This window comes from Actinia tenebrosa, unplaced genomic scaffold (assembly GCF_029948245.1).
Source record: "Actinia tenebrosa isolate PJP-AT-01 unplaced genomic scaffold, QUT_ActTen_1.0 PGA_scaffold14__42_contigs__length_11649687, whole genome shotgun sequence".
In the NCBI taxonomy this organism is placed as follows: Eukaryota; Metazoa; Cnidaria; class Anthozoa; order Actiniaria; family Actiniidae; genus Actinia; species Actinia tenebrosa.
The window spans coordinates 8,358,412-8,376,336 of NW_028292574.1; the positions used below are offsets into that span (position 1 = coordinate 8,358,412).

Genomic DNA, 17,925 nt, shown 5'->3' on the forward strand with positions numbered 1-17,925 from the left:
TCCCTCCCTCCATAAAGTTTTCCATTTGAAGTCAACATACAATAAAACAAACAATAAAACAGTGAAAAGAGTTAATGTATCATAGTATATGAAATATTTTGTTTAAAAAAATTTTAACAAGTAGTTTTAATGTTTGTCTTCAAAGTTTATGCAAAATTACTCAATCTGTTGAATCAACTCCAGCAATTAAGGCTAAAAAAACTCGTGACAAAATGTGAAGGAATGTAGTAAGAATATTGATCAAGAAAGAACCCTGTCACTTTTCAATAAGGCAACTATTTTTACTTTGAATTATAAATTTAAGGGATCAATTTGCCATTCTGTCTATAGAAAAAATAAGATGTTTTTAACGTTAATTGTTCCACAGTATCAAACAGCAAATAAAGTTTTGGTAAAATTATTAAACACTTAAATTCTACCAAAATATAAAAATGTTACAATATTGGCAAACTTTATTTTTGTCCTATTTCCCATAAAAAGTAAAGTTTTTTCAACGTTAATTCTCCAACATACACAATCTACATTATATATATATGTATAAGTTATTGAAGCTTTTGGTAAGAATATTTAAAAAGACTTAATTTGCCAAAATATGCCAATATCGGGAAATTCTAATCTTATCTTATATATTTCCCCCAGAAAAAGTCAGATTTTTCGACGTCTATTCTTTAAGAAATCATTATTAGTTTATACAGTTTTTATCAAAATTATCGAAGGTTTAAATGTATCTAAAACGTAACAGTATTGTCCAAAGTTTATTTTTGGACCAGTGAGTTATGGTGAAACACTCAAGGCGGCAATTTATCTGGCTGCGAAATTTTATATTAAATCAAATATCTTATACCTTATTTAGTATTTTTTTCGCAAGCATTGTGTACTTTATTATACAGTGCTTGACTGTTAAATGTTTCGTTTATAACAATGTTCAAACAATATAGCCGCTTACTGTCGGGTCATTTCATCCAAAAATATCCCACTCATGTCCCGAATTTTCAACCAAAAATTTACTTATTTTTTCAATTGCTGCAGTAATAATATTTACATGTCACATGACGAGCTGGAGAGCCCATTTTACGGTAAACAGCATGTAGTCTTGGTTGCTACAGATAATAGTTAATCCGATTTCCGTGATGTCAAGATGACGAATGCCAGGCAAAAACATCAAGCATCTGTAAATATGCCTACACTCGATCTATTTAGAGTTATAAACCATGTCGCTCGGCTATGAAAGTCCCAATAAGACACCCAAAACATAACATACTTGTCATATAATCACTTATTACCTGTAGCATTAAAAATGCCAATGAAACAATTCGATTGAAATAAACATTTATGAAAATATATACCTTTAACCCGCTCCCAATAGAACAACACAAGCTAAGAACAGACGTATTATGTACAAAACAGAAACAGAGTCACATCTATCACAAAACACAGTGATCTAAGTAAGCATACACATTATACAGGTATACGAGTACCTAAGTATAAATGCTGCCTACAGATCTATCACAAAACACAGTGATCTAAGTGAGCATGCAAATTATACAGGTATGACGAGTACCTAAGTATAAATGCTGCCTACAGATCTATTACAAAACACAGTGATCTAAGTAAGCATGCGAATTATACAGGTATACGAGTACCTAAGTATAAATGCTGCCTACAGATCTATTACAAAACACAGTGATCTAAGTAAGCATGCAAATTATGCAGGTATACGAGTACCTAAGTATAAATGCTGCCTACAGATCTATCACAAAACACAGTGATCTAAGTAAGCATACAAATTATACAGGTATGCGAGTACCTAAGCATAAATGCTGCTTACAGATCTAATACATAACACGGACAGTGACCTAAGTAAGCATGCAAATTATACAGGTATACAAGTACCTAAGCATAAATGCTGCCTACAGATCTAATACATAACACGGACAGTGACCTAAGTAAGCATGCAAATTATACAGGTATACGAGTACCTAAGCATATATGCTGCCTACAGATCTAATACAAAGACAATAAACGCACATCACATACATAAAATAACAGCAAAAGGGTTAGATAGGCAGTGATAATGTGTAAGAAAAACCTGACATCCTTTGATCTTGGGCAATAGTTCATCGAAACGTTCTCAGTGACCCTTTCAAATAAAGCGCCACAGTAGAGTCACATGATATCTTATAACGACGTAAATATTGTTTCAGTGATGTAATGTGCCGTCCATTGATAGTGGCATGCTATGTGCTCATGTTGTGTTAATCAGTACGATGACATGCATTACGCAAGTATTCCCTATGCAATGAATAGAAATGAAATCTGAGACGAGCACTTTGAAAGTGCTGCTTCAGGCCGGTAACTAAGCCGTGTAGCTCGTCATGGCATACTGAAATAGCAGTTACAAAAAGAAAAAAATGTCTGTAGCAATGGTTGGGTGTGAGAATTTACAGCTAGTTATTACAGTTATGCGATTTTGTCCTCTCTTAGCATCATTTAAAAATATTTAGCACTATGCATTGTGCTTACTATCGAAGTGAAACCACTTAACCTGTGGATCTGAATTGTTTAGAATATGAATTTATCAAGAAACATTATATGAACGTAAAAGCAATGCAACTATAACACCACCAAAAAAAGCCGGATAACATTGCTTTTGTTTTGTTTCTGCAAATGTGATTTGAGAATGCAGGAATTAAGCAGGATCCAAAGAATTCAAGGGCAAGGTTAATTCACCCACCTGAATTTTGAACTCAAATATTTAAAAATCTAATGACCAGTGAAGTCAAAGGAAGATTTTTTTGTTGCATAATTAGATACTACATTCATAAATCAGTACCATTATCTCAATATTTTTTTTACTATTATTATAAATATTTTGGATATTTTACGATTTTTCTTTAGTCCAACGTGTGCTTGAATTTCAATGTTAGTAGCCATTTCCTACAAAAATGATATTCATATTTCCTTTCATAATCCCCTATTATCTCTTTTTTGTTATTATAATTATTTTTGATATTTCGCTAACTTTTTTTTTGTTTGTTTGTTCATCGTGTGCTTGAATTTCAATGTTGGTAGCATTTCCTGGAAAGGGTATCTGTTTGAAAAGAATTTGAATTCCAGGAAATGTGATACTATGATTTGTTATATTGGTTCTGAGAAAAAGGAAGCACTACAGAATCACTGAATTTTGCTGGCATATATCCAGAAAATTGAGTTAATAACTCATTAGTAATTAACCTTACAGAATAAGGACTTACAGTATTGGTCGTGGGAAAAAATGAAATATTCTACTACAAGAACATTCTGTTTACCTGGAAAATATTATCCTCCACTACGATATCAAAACCAGTATACATAATGGATAGAAAAAGAGTGTTCACAATTTATCCACGAAACTGTATTAAATATATACATAAGTACAGCATAGTTCTAATGTTTCGCGTATGTATATGCCAATAAATATCTTCTTGTATAAATACAGAATACGTTTCTAACTCTTCCTTGAAATTGATTCAACATTACAATAAGCCATTTACACGACACTCATTCCCTCTCATTTATCGTAACCAGATTTTCCATTAAACAACTCAAGTTGTTTAAGAAACATTACCATCTTTACCTGGAGAGCCACAAAGCTTTATCCGGCCAGGAAATCTCAGAGTTATTGCTTCAGCTTTTCTTTCCTTGTTCTAGTAACTTTAAAGAGAACACGTAGCCCTTAATAACATAACCTAGTTATATTGCTTTACTTCAAGACTGCGGTCAATATTTTTTGCTATAGTACAAAAGGGCAATTAAGGATGTATTGGAAAAGCTTTCATAGCATAGCTAGTGTCATTTCTTTAATGTTCAGCAATAATAGAATGATAATATTTTTTCATAAAGAGTTCAGGATATCACTTAAATCTTTAGAATTGATTCTCTTACCCAACACTGAGCTCAGAAATAAAATTTAGTGCGTTGCCCTTAGATTAAATAGCATATTCTGCTAATATTGTGCGGAAACATTTTGACATTCTTGAGAAAAATTGCCAAGGATTTAGATACAGTAAATTTGTTGCTTGTGTCAAGTACAATGGAAAATATATTCTTAAAAATGCGATGACAAAGTAGAATTTTTTTGTAACGTTTCTTAACCATTTATTATTATTATTCAAACTGATATGTCAAACATTTAGATTATTTGTATGCATATAAACTAAAAAACTCCTAAAATAACCATTTTTTAACATTTTTTAAATTCAAATATCATACATACATATTGCTTAAATCTATTTGTATACATATAAACTAATGAAGACTCCTAAAAGAGCCATTTGTTTTTACTTCTCGGAAGTACTGTATGAATTATGCCAAAGATTTGCATCATTTATTGTTAGTCTTGATCCTTCTCCTTTGTTAAATTAAGCAAACATACCCAAGAGTTTATCATAAGAACTAAAACTAAGAATCAACTAAAAACAAGGGTTTTACTGACTGCTTTAGGTAGAAGTTGGTTTGTTCTAATCATCAATAATCATCAATTATTATGATGTACACGCCTTTTTGTCAGTGCTAAAATTATGTGTAATTTACAAAAAGGATTTGCTTCAAGTTCTATAAAAACAAGCTACACCACTAGAACTCAAAAGACCAGATTTAGTCTTGAAATTTCGCATCGTTGCTTGAAAATTAAAGAAAAATAGAAGCTCTAGAATTAGTCATTACATATATAATCTATAAATAACAGAAACAGCCTAAATTTGTACAAGAATTTGCACATATTTGCTCCTTTGACGAGCTCTATTTAGATTGGGGGGAAAATTAAACGCTTAAAATAATTACATATAGATACATTACGTGTGTTAATGATAGTTAATTGCTTTATCATTTAGAATCGAGATGGCCGATTCACTTTAGTTCAGTTCGACTTGGAAAAGCAGTTTGTCGCCGTTTTCAGTGATTGGTCTCACTAAAGTTGTAGTTTTCTATGAATTTAAATAAAGATTTTTCTTTGTTTGTTAAATCGTTCTTCTGCTATTTCTATTCCTTGTCAGTCTCTCTACTTCTCCTTTTCTTGCTCTTTCTCCTTTCTCCTTTCTCCTTCTCCGTCTCCTTTTTCTTTTTTCCTCCATAAATTTATCTCTCTAAGTTTTTCCATAGTTAATTTTATCCACAGGCGTACAGTGCAGGGTAAAGACTTTGCCCAAAGCTGTGTCAAGAAGGGTTATATCTATCGGAATTCACTTGAAACATAAGACTTTGTTACAGACGGTGGCATGGCGTTGTACAGGTGCCTTGTTTCGTTATGAGGCGGTTGATGTGATCCAAACATAGAGCAGCAATGGCTACAGAATGATGTCGGGACTCCATAACAATCAACTGGCTCCAAATTTCTCATGCCAAGATTCATAATATTATAATACATCGGGTACATCTCCCGAAAAATCCCGAACTCTTTCGCGCTTCTTTCGGGAGCTAACAACCTGTCCATATCAAAAGATTTGCTTCTTCTTGCCTCGTCTCGTCTTTCTTTGCCTTCTTTCTTTTCGGCACCATTTTTTGGTGAATCAATGTTTATAGATTTGGGAGTCCCTTTTTCAAACTCAGTGCTGCAGACATCAACGTCTTGGTATTCATCCGCAGCCGAGATCCATTCCGGCGAGGATGGAACAACTCTCTCGTGTTCATGCAGAGAAGGTGATTCGGGCAAGTGGGCTTGTTCCATATAGTTGTCTTTCTCTTTTATACCTTCCATATTTCTTTCATCATCGAATCCTCTCTCGTGCAATTCTTTCTGAGCATCACTTTCACAAGAGTTTTGATCCTTCTGTATGTTCTTTCCGGGTGAGCTTTTTGGGGCCAAATATTCTTGGCAGCTTGATTCTCTCTTTCTGATCAAGGCATCCAACTTGGCTCGCGCCTTCTTGCCTCTGTTAGGTCTTTTGTAGGCTCTCTTCCGTCGAAAGTCTCCCCTCCTGAAATCATCGAGATACAAGTGATTGATGGCCCAAAAGTGTCCCTTTCCATTTTGGCTTCTTCCAGCTTTCACGAAGCAGTCGTTCAAAGAAAGGTTGTGTCTAATGCTGTTCCTCCATCCCGTCCCCTTGTTTCTGAAGTATGGATAATTCCCAAGGATGAATCCATAAATATCACTGAGGATAAGTTTTTCTTCAGGAGAGCTTAGAATTGCCTCTGCAATCAGACCAATGTAGGACTGAGTTGGCTTCTCGTCATCAGATGCGTTTGAAAATGAAGCAAATCTGTACATTGAGGGCAGTCTTTGGTTCTGCAAACCCCACCAAGACCACATTGGTGGTTTAAGAAGATGGGACTCCGCTTCTTTATTCCACCAAGGAACAAAATTTGGTACAGTATTGAATGAACTCTCGGCTTTTGGAAAATGAATCGTCGTCTTCACATCAGAATCGTCAGAAGAAACAGAACTGTTCCTTACAGGCGCGAAAGCTGAACCCGAGGAAGCCATAATCCAGCTCTGGTACCTTTTCAGTTGATCTTCGCTGTCAATTATATTTGAAGTAAGCTGAGATACAAACAGAGTGTTTTATAAGGTCGAGCAATCGTGTCAGCAACAGTTAGACAAGATTTGCACTCAATATCTCAATACCACGAGAAGGCAATCGCAAACTTAACAGGAACACATCTCACCAACGTATAACCAAATATTGAGTTAAGTACCCGATACTCGTACAAATATATATATAGTTCTAAAGCCCTTGAGTTTGATAATGTTTGAACTACGGAAATGATTCAATTAGTTTATCAAAACCTTTTAAGGAACATTTCGATTGAAGCGAATAGACTCTTGTTTCTAGTTCACTGACTTAATGACAACCAGAAAATTAATTGCTGCAGAATGAAGTACCAAAGGTGATTATGCATCGACTGTCAAACTGTCCCATTCAGGAAATTTCACTGTTGATTAACCAAGAACAGAGAAAGGTTGCTAAAATATCGTAGATATTTTTTTTTTATTGCGAACGTGATGGAGTCATACTCTGCAATGACTTTTAAAATGTGTGTCGTTTGTCAAACTCAAGGAAAAATAAAGTCGATATAGAAACTTTCTGAAGTTGTTTGGTACTCTTTTGGATTTAAATTAAATAGATGTTTGTTTTATTGGGAGCTTTAATATTAAACTTTCAAACACGCAAGTTGAAAAATTCTTTAGATCAGTTGACTGATTCGTTTTCGACACGATAGCAAATAACCATGTATGCGAGAGGATAAGACAACCTGGGATTGATAATATATAAATATATTCATAAATAAAGATATTTTTAGAAGAAAATATCGAGATTTTTTAAGAGGCAAAGTCTTTCTGAAGGTATGATTTATTTCTTAAAGAGTTGTTCCAGTCAACAAATATAGCAAATAACCACTAGTACTCGTATTTTAAAATAATGACGTAACGTTTGTAAATAGTTTGTAAATTGTAAGTGCAGCTATTGTAATTAAAATCAACAAATAAATAAGACTGTTTGTAAGATTGAACTGATTTACTCTACACTTTATCGCATTAAAAAAAACTTTTTAAAAACGTGGGAAAAATTAAACTAGAAGTTATCTACATTAGTCAGCGAAAGAGCGTTCTATATTTAACCAATCAGAGCGCGCAGTATATAAAGTTCAATTTACTAAATTAACCAATCAGAGCAAGCGCTATATTCAAGTATTACATTAGTTCCTTGTGTCGATGCATAGTTAATTGACTATGGTCAATGTCATTGTAACTATATCAGTCAATTTGCGTCAAATATTTATATTTATTACAAAACGAAAATCTTTGACGTCGTTATTATTATAGTTATTATCGATATATATAGAAATTAAATAAGCCGTTTTTGTTAACCAAATGGCTTCAAATATTTTATCAGACAAATTTAGAGCACGGCCGAATCGACCAAACCCTGAAACCGCAGGGCTTATCTACTTCAGAGCATGGCTAACTCACAGATCTTACCCTTAAAAAAACCTCTGAGCTAATCTAAGTCAGGGCATGGCATGGCTACCTCAAAGATCGAATCCTAAAACAACCTCTGGGCTGACCTAATTCAGGGCATGGCTAACTCACAGATCAAACCCTGAAACAACCTCTGGGCTGATCAAAGTCAAGGCACGGCTAACTCAGAGATTGATCCCTGAAACAAGCAGAACTTCAGAACTCCAGCAGCACGAATTAGAAACTTGCTTCAACTAGGTTTTCGGAGGGAGGCCCATAGTAGAGCCAGGAGTAAAACTATCGGATAAAGATGACTAAGATGTCCCTCTTTCACTCCGACGAAGGACTAGCTTCCGAAACGTCAGTAAGTTTTTTTCATCTTTTCACGGTGTATAATTTACCTTTTCATCATTACTATAAGATGCTTACGTTTACTTCTTCTTCTTTTTTTTTTTTTTTTCTCTCACGTTTTTACTCTCCTTCTCAGTTGGTACGTGTTTGTAATTGTATAAGTTAGGACCATACCTCCAGACGCAGAGCTGAAGCGCAGTATGGCAGCGCGAAGCATTTACGGCTATACCGGAGATTTCGGCCCCAACACCGCTATCCAGTGACTGATCAGGAAGCTCGGCCGAAGCCTAAGGGAGAGGTTAGTCGGCCCCTAAACCGTAAATGATCAACCCCTTTTTGTTTTAGCTTCGCACCAGTGTCCCAAGATGTGCAAAAGGGACAGCATGGTGGTCTTTAGCAAGGGGGGGTCCTACATGGACGCCAGAGACACGCCGGGGTAATGAGCCCCGCCCCCCATGTAGACCTACACACTACAGATTACTACAATAAACACTAATACAAAAAGATAATCAAAACATCATTTACATATAGAGTATCATCCTGGTCTACCTAGGATTATACTCATCAAAACACTTCATAGGTATATTCAAGCGAACACAACGTTTTCCCTTGCATAAACGTTACACAAGTACAAGTGAAAAGAAGACAAAGAAAACTACTTTTAGGCTGACCAGGTTATAACAGTAATATCCGGAGAAAACTTTCCCAAAACATTCCAGGATCTGTTGAAAAAACGCCTTGATTTTCGACTAACCGAACGTTTAGAGTAACAGAGCAGATGGATATGAAGTCGTTTCACAACCTTTGCTTTAACCACAGAGGCAACAGGGAGAGTACCTTCAAAGCAATACTCATTCCTAGCCAACCACACAGAGTACTTCAACAGATTAAGAAAATAGGAAAAAACAGGTGGAATAATCTGCCGTTCATGATTGTCATATCCAAATAGCATATGACGAGATTGAAGGGATGGCGACAAGGGAGTAACACGCAGAAATAAGGTCTGAGCCCATAGTAACAGTTCTTGCATGAGGTTACATTCAAAGAATAAATGAACTGGAGTTTCCAAAGGATGTCCACAAAAGCATGAAGGATCAGCAATGTTCATACCAAACTTGACAAGTCGATCACAGGTATAGAGCACTCCATGGCACATCTTCCACGATAGATCACGAACTTGACGATCCAAAGGCATAATGTTCACTTGTGACCATGTGTCCGTCCAATAGAGCTCGCCAAAGATTGGGCGAAATTTCAGAACGCAATTAGGAAGCATAACATTCCTTTCAATGATATTTGAATAAACAGATTTTGTAGTAAGAGATGAGATAGACAATGCACTACCATCAGAGGACCGCAGAATAGCAAAAGTTTTCAATTGAACTGAGAAATGGCCACCGACATATGCCCAAGCATCTAAAAGTGAGGCATAAAAATCCGGTAGTAAATGAGAAGGATAATATGCAGGATATGAAAGGACAGAACGTAAATCATCACCAAATACTTTCTCCACAAAAAAGGAGAAGAAAGCACACCATTTCGATGGGGACAGGGCCCACCGCTTTATCCACTGACAATGAAGTGCGCGCACCTTTGATTGTATATCAATTAAACCAAACCCACCTTGAGTGGTGGATTGGAAAAGAACGTTTTGTGACACCAAATGCTTTTTCCCCGACCAAAAAAAATCCAAAGTACACTTGGAAGCTTGCGCCAAGACCCAGTTTGGCATGGCTAGTACTGAGGCACAAAACAATAGACCTGCCATGCCAAGTGCATTCAGGACAAGAGCCTTACCAGAATAGGAAAGATTACGATGTTTCCAAGAATCTAGTACACTAGAAAGTTTGTTTAAGCGACCATCCCAATTTGGATGAGAGACATCATCATTTCCTAAACATGTGCCAAGACAAGGAATACTGTCTGAAGACCACTGCAAGTCAATGGGAGGATCACTACGACCTCTCCAAGAGCCTGCCCAAAGCCCTTTAGATTTCTCTTTATTAATCTTAGCCCCAGATGCCTTTTCATATTCCTCATAGATGGAGAAGACAGTGGATATTTCATCGTCATCTGTACATAACAGGGTCGTGTCATCAGCGTATTGGGAAATAAGTGCTGGTTCATAATCAGGGTGCGGAAGAACCAAACCTCTTAAATAGATTGACGCACGGATACGACACGCTAAAGATTCGGCAATCAGTACGTAAAGGGGCGCTGACAGTGGACAACCTTGTCTTACACCCCTCGATAAATTTATAAAAGGTGTAAAGAAGCCATTTACCAATACCGAAGACTGAGGTCCAGTATAGAACAAGCGTACCCACGAGCAAAAGGAAGGTCCAAACCCCATGCCTTCAAGGACTCTGAGCATGTAGGACCATTCCACCCTGTCAAAAGCTTTTTCCTGATCCAAAGACAATAAGGCCAGAGGTGAATTAGTTATTTTGCCATATGTAACAGCATCTTGAAGAAGCCTGATGTTTTCACCAATAAATCTGCCAGGTACCGAACAGGTCTGGTCAGGAGATACAACATAAGCAATCACTTTTCGTAGACGGCCCGCGATTGATCTTGAAGCTATCTTGTAGTCTGTACATAATAGGGAGATGGGACGCCAGTTTTTCATCAAAAATCTATCTCCCTTTTTATATGAGAGCGTTATAATCCCTCTCCTCTGAGAAACTGATAGTACACCACACCTAAAGGCATAATTAAGTACAGCTACCAGGTCCTTTCCAATGAGATCCCAAAACTTTAGATAAAATTCTTTGGGAAGACCATCAAAACCAGGCGTTTTACCTGACGGCATCCCCTCAAGAGCCTCAAGACATTCCTTCATGGTCAAAGGACCCTCACACACATCTTTCACTTCTAAAGGAATTCTACGTTCCAAGTTAGAAATAAAATCATCTGCAATGGTTTCATCAGTTTCTTGTGAAGTAAATAAACCCTTGTAAAAAGAGAACCAAGCCTGCCTCAAATTCTCAGGATCAGAAACGTATTGATCATTGCTATCTAGAATAAGATAAATCATTTTGTTGGCCCTATTCTTCTTTCCCATACGGAAGAAAAAGGAAGTGCATCTCTCTCCCTCTTCAGTCCATTTGGTACGAGCTCTTATTTCTGCCGCCTTGGCTGCCTCTCGATCAAACAATTCTAATTCATTGAGTACACTATGGTATTGATTTAGAACAGAGAGATCTCCCCCATCTACCAGAACTTTTAATGATCTTGCTTGAGCTTCCAAGGAATGCCTGGATGCCCGTCGTTTGAAAGATAACTTGGAACAAAACCTAGTGGTGGCTTGTTGGATCTTCCTTTTACCTATATCCCACCAAACAAGCAATGACGTACATGACTCTTTCTGAGGTTGCCAGGACTTCCATAAGTCCCTTACGAGCTCCACGTATGCATCGTTATCCAAAATACTAACATTGAGTTTCCAAAAATAAGGGCCTCTGGGTGGAACTTCAGGCAATATGAAATCAAGGAAAACAGCAGAGTGATCAGAATGCGGACAAGGTAAAATACTACACTCAGAAACATGAGGAACAAAACGCAATGGAAGTCCGATCATATCAATGCGGGACGCAGCCATGCCATTAGTACTGATATAAGTAAATTCTTTGGTTCTAGGATGACAGTGCCTCCAAATGTCAATCAAGCGATTTTCATGGAATAAGATGGGAAGGACAGTAACACTGTCATAACTAGCAGGTAGTACAGAATTAAAGGATCGACGATCCAGAATAGGTGTAAAAACCGTATTGAAATCCCCTAAGAGGAGAATGTCAGACGTAGGATCAAGCCTATCATTTACTTGTGTCAAAAAACCATCTCTTTCAGGATTGTGATTGGGAGCATACAGGGAGACGATAGAAACTTTGCAAGAGTCATATTGGACATCTAAATAAGTGAAGCGGCCATTGATACCCGAGTACTGTTTAAGTACAGAAAAAGGAGAAGTAGTATAGGGAATGGGGGTTCCAGCGCAATCTCAACACGGGCAAGATCCGTGTCAAAAATCCACCTACGGACGACCCCCACTCCAAGTGTGGTTGAGGGCAACAGCGCACTTAAATATGTTAGTCTATATATGGAGTGCGAAGAATGTAAGAGAACTTTTAAGAAAGAAGCGGATTTGAAAAAGCATTTGAAAATGAAGACGAAGTGTATGAGCAGTTATGATTGTGGATGTGGTAAGAAGTTTGAGACTAAGGTTAAATTGTTTTGGCATTGTCAGGACTGTGAGTACGACTACGACGACCTAAAAAGTGCTTGGTATTAGGTATAAAATATTTCCTATTATATAGATGGAATCCCAAAGCAATATCAGCACGGTGTCAATACCCGGTAACGGTGAGATTGACGTTAGACAGTTTTGGCGTCAGTCAGAAAGGAAGGTTAAAAGGACTCTCCGAAAAGGTATAGAAGAATTAGGAGCCCTGAAAGCGAGCATAATGGTAGAAGTAAGTTTGTCAAAAGACGAGGTAATGACGACAGCAATGTTGCGATCAAAGTCGTTAGTGATATTAGAATCCACGAATCTGGATAGGTCACTCAGTGAAGCCTTAGAAGCAATAATGGAGTCGCTGTCTAACTACACGAAAGAAGGATCGGGTTGGACAGTAGAAGAGGTTGAAGGAATAGAGATAAGTATGGCCAGGTACGTACCCATACGAGGGGGGAGTTACGTACCGCTACCAACGTGGGTAGAAAGGAAGAAGGCTATTGTAAACGTGAAGAATGAAGACAATCGATGCTTTATGTGGGCAATCAGGTCTGCACTGTATCCAGCAGAGAAGGATCCCTGTAGGACAAGTAAGTATCCCACAGATGATTTAGAGTGGGATGGTGTGGAATTTCCCATGCAGTTGATAGACATCCCCATATTTGAGGAAATAAACGATCTAGCAATTAACGTTTACGGAGTCAGAGAGCAGACGATAGTACCGTTAGTTCTGTCAAAAAGTAAAGGAGAGCGCGTACATTTATTCTACCACGGCGGACACTACTCATGGGTTAAACACATTAGCAGACTATTCTACAGACATACTAAGCACAAAGGCAAAAAGTACTTCTGTGACTGCTGCTTGCTGTCATTTACATCCTTAAATGCCCTAAAGAAACACGATGAGATCTGCCGCGGAGTCGAAGAAGTGGCGCAACGGATCCAGATACCCACCAACAAAGAGCTTTCATACGCAGACCATCAAAAGCAGATGCAAGTGCCTTACGTGATATATGCAGACTTCGAAGCGTTGATAACTAAGGAAGAGCAGAAACGTGGTGCCACGAATAAGGTAGGATTACACGAGATCTGCTCCTTTGGTTACATAGTAGTCAGATCAGAAGGTAAAGCAAACCCTCCTGTGATTTACCGAGGTAAGAACGCAGCTAATGAGTTTCTAGAAGCATTGCGAGAAGAGGAGGGGGAGATTACAGAACAATTAAGACGTCCAAAGAAGATGGAATTTACCAAAGAGAACCAGGAGGCTTTTAACAAGGCAAAAAAATGCCACATTTGCCAACATACGCTTCTTCAGTTTGGAAGACGAGCCAAGAAAGCGTGGGATGAAGATGGAAAGTATCTAGGAGAAGCTCATTTTAAATGCGGGAAGTATGCTAAGAAAGGTGAGAAGCCGGGAAAGCCCTCCACGCACTGCATTCACTGCCACAAAGCATTTGTTGAGGATTTCTATGTGGATAAGGTTAGGGATCACTGCCACATCACGGGTAAATACAGAGGAGCGGCTCATTGGAAATGCAATATAAACTTCAAAGTAAATCCAGACATGGAGATTCCGGTGTTCTTTCACAACCTCCGCGGTTACGACTCCCATTTGCTACTACAAGGAACAGACGGCTCCGACGTCAAATGCATACCCAACAACAAAGAGCGCTACATGTCCGTAACTGTGGGTAAGCTAAAGTTCTTAGATTCGCAGCAGTTTATGGCGGACTCCTTAGCAAACCTCGTAAAGTATAACACCAACTTTCCCATTTCCAGTCAATATGGCGCGGAAAGGAAAGGAGTCTACCCATACGAATACATGGATTCCTGGGATCGATTCAAAGAGTCCCTACCACCCAAAGATCGCTTCTACAGCACCCTAAACGAGTCCGGCATAAAGGATGAGGAGTACCAGCATGCGTTAGACGTGTGGGAAAAGTACTCCTGTGAGAACATGGGGGACTACCACGACATCTACCTAAGGTCTGACGTAGTGCTGCTTGCAGATGTTTTCCAAAGCTTCAGAAAGATGGCTATGGAATATTACGGATTGGATCCCGCTAATTTGTACACGGCTCCTGGGCTCAGCTGGAGTGCTTTGTTAAAGAAGACAAATGCGCAGTTGGATCTCCTAACGGAGTACGACATGTATCGGTTTATGGAAGACGGTATTCGTGGTGGTGTATGCGGACCCAGCCGACGTTACGCCCGCGCAAACAACCCCTTAGTAGAGCACGACCCAGAGAAACCAACCACATACATTTACTACCTGGATGCGAATAACCTTTATGGTTGGGCAATGTCACAGTACCTACCTGTGAGAGACTTCGAATGGGATCCAGTGAAGCCGATAGACTTCTACATGCAGGTAGGAAAGGAGGAAGACAAGGGTTACGTCTTAGAAGTGGATCTGGAGTACCCAGAGCGCCTGCACGACGAACACAATGAGTTCCCCTTAGCACCAGAAGCGATAGAGATACCATTTAAGCAGCTAAGTCCGCTGCAAAAGCAAATGTGCCCTGGTTACAAACCGTACAGGAAACTAACTATGAACCTGATGGATAAGAAGAAGTATGTGGTACATTACCGCAACCTGCAGTTCTACGTGCGACACGGAATGCGCGTAGAGAAGATCCACAGAGTCCTAAAATTCACACAGGAACCCTGGATGCGCCCCTACATTGACTTTAACACGCAAAAGCGTACCGCAGCAAAAAATGACTTCGAGAAAAACCTCTTCAAACTGATGAACAACAGCGTGTTCGGAAAGACAATGGAGAACATCCGCAAGCGCGTAAGCGTAAAAATAGTCAGCACCAAAGAGGAAGCAGAAGCATACGTGTCACAGCCAGGCTTCGTTAGATACGTAGAAATGCTGAACTTCTACGTGATTCACATGAAAAGGGCAAACCTCTTACTAAACAAGCCCGTTTACACAGGCTTTACGGTGCTGGATCTATCGAAGCTGCTTATGTACGAGTTCTACTACGATAAGCTTAAGCCAAAGTACGGAGACCGCTGTCGCCTCCTGTACACAGACACCGACTCCCTAATTCTAGAAGTGCAAACGGAAGACGTTTACAAAGACTGCCTCCCCGACATAGACGAGTACGACACCAGCGGTTACCCGAAGGAGCACTTCCTTTACTCTGCGAAGAATAAGAAGGTAATTGGGAAGATGAAAGACGAAATGTTAGGAAAACCCATAGTAGAGTACGTGGGTCTGAAACCAAAGATGTACAGCGTGCTAAAGTTAGACGGCGTAGAAAAGAAAGCTAAAGGCGTAAAAAAGTACGTGGTTAAGAAGGACATTACGCACGAGTCCTACCTCAACGTATTACGAACACGCAAGGAACAGCGGCATAAGATGAACAGCCTGCGCAGCTATGGTCATCAGATACATAACGTCACGCAGGAGAAGGTGTCACTGTCTGCATTTGACGGTAAGCGATGGATGTGTGATGACGGAGTGCATACGATAGCATTCGGACATCACACGATAAGCAGTTCTTCCATGACGAACCCACGTGTGGGGCCATCGTGAAGATAATACAAGATGGGCTGACCCTTCTTAGCTATTACGCTTCGGATCTGGTAAGTTTCCAAAGACCAATTAGGATCCGTAGCTCTTTTGGATCCTCCTTCTAATTCACCCGGTCCGTAGAGATATCGGACTGTGACATTACCTAATTTTTTTTCATGGGGGAAGACCGCCCTTAAACTTCTGACGTAGGACTTGTGTTCCACGTGTTTCTTTTTTATGGCATCCTTGGGTTTTATTCCCGTAACCCTGGCCGCCTCGTTGTTCAAAGCCGCGACGACCTGGGGGAGCCTCTGAGTCCATTCCCTGTTGCGTTTGGAGGGATCTTCCAGCTCTTTCCAATACTGGTATCCAAAGAGACGCTCGGCCAGGGTCTTATTGAATCTTTCGACAATGCTCTGACCCCTGTGGTACTCAGCTTCGGCTCTCCTAATCTTAGTGTCGTGGTCTTTCAGGGTCTTAGTAACCACGCCCATGAACTCCGTCCCCGCATCCACTTGCAGCAGCTTAGGCCATTTCAAGACGCGCTTATAAATCCTACCTAGGGCTTCTGCGACTTCCCCAGAATCCTTGCTGGTTATGGGTTCGGCGTCCTTGTATCTGCTTGCGATATCAACTACGGTCAAAGCGTACTTATAGGTCTTTCTTCTCACCTTGTCGTGCGGTAAGAAAAGCAAATCCGCCTGATGAACTTCATTGGGGGTATTTACGGTAAAGCTGGGCCTGGGAATGTACTTGGGCACGGGAAGATAAACCTGCCAGAGGGTTTGTTTTCTTAGCCAGTTCTTAACCGTTTCTTCTGATACCCTGGCCGCGGTCGCGAGTTTCTTGATGGCCGACGCTCCTTTCCAATAGCCTTCAGGCCCGTAGTAAATCCTTTTGAGTTTGTCCTCTACGCGACCCATTATATGAATTCCAGGACGAGATTGATCTTGCGTCCGTTAAAATCCACCGTCTCTCCGTCCACTTTAATGGTGATGTTTATGCTTTCTACCAAATTAGACAAGTCATAGCTCAAAGAAATGGGAGTGTATTCTACTGGGTCAAATGGATTACCTTTGGGCAGAAACTTGGACATAAGAGAAGACTTTTCTCCATTGTTGTAACTATTGACCAAGTCGCAATAGACTTCGTAAGAGGATGCGACTTTCCATTTCACGGGTATGGCTGTGTCGGTAATTGTTTTGCCCGAGGCACATAATAAAGATCCCAATGGGTCAGACTTTCCAAAAGTTACTGAATAGTTTGGCATATTATGTTTGAAGGTCATTTCGTGCGGCAATCCCGTGGTGAGAGTATAACCGTGTTTTGCTAATTCCTTAGCAAGGGTGATTGGTGTGTAATGTCCATCGGGCAGCAATACGCCTTGATAATTGCCGCCGCCTTTATGCTCAGTGACCAAGGCATTGACTAAATTATACCAAGAATTGTACAAAGAGCAACTAACCAGCCTAACCTTATGGGCTTTAATGGGGGGATTCAAATAAGTGGTAAAGTTATTTTTATCGCTTTCCAAAAAGACGATCATATATTACAGGGGACAAGTCCCCTTCTAGTGATCTGAGCGCAGCTCAGAGCAGATACGCCAAAGCTACGCCTCCTGCCAGCCCTGCGACTCCTACGAAGACCAACTCGCTATCTTTTTGTTTCTTAGAAGGCTGGTAGTAATTCTTGAACTGAGGCTTTCTTAACCCCGTTAATGCCGCGGGGTGCGCCTGCGCATAGAGCTTAAAGGCGTAGTCTGTATTTTCGAAGTTCTTGTCTGCCTGCATTTTGTCTTGGTAGTTCTTATCCAACCAATCCCTGTAAGCTTGTCTTTTTTCATTCCAAGCCGCCACGTCTCGCTGATATTTCTCC

General features: G+C 39.5%; 1 protein-coding gene across 1 annotated transcript; it reads right to left on the reverse strand.

The window, feature by feature from the left end:
• Positions 1-4,447: 4,447 nt before the first annotated feature.
• Positions 4,448-6,739, reverse strand: LOC116292212 (uncharacterized). Its single transcript, XM_031699476.1, has one exon. It carries the CDS (start codon positions 6,461-6,463, stop codon positions 5,210-5,212), a length of 1,254 nt encoding a protein of 417 aa, XP_031555336.1. The 5' UTR covers positions 6,464-6,739; the 3' UTR covers positions 4,448-5,209.
• Between the last annotated feature and the right edge of the window lie 11,186 nt (positions 6,740-17,925).

Coding starts and splice junctions, on each gene's coding strand:
- LOC116292212 (XM_031699476.1), bottom strand. CDS start 6,463: ATGGCTTCCTCGGGTTCAGCTTTCGCGCCTGTAAGGAACAGTTCTGTT.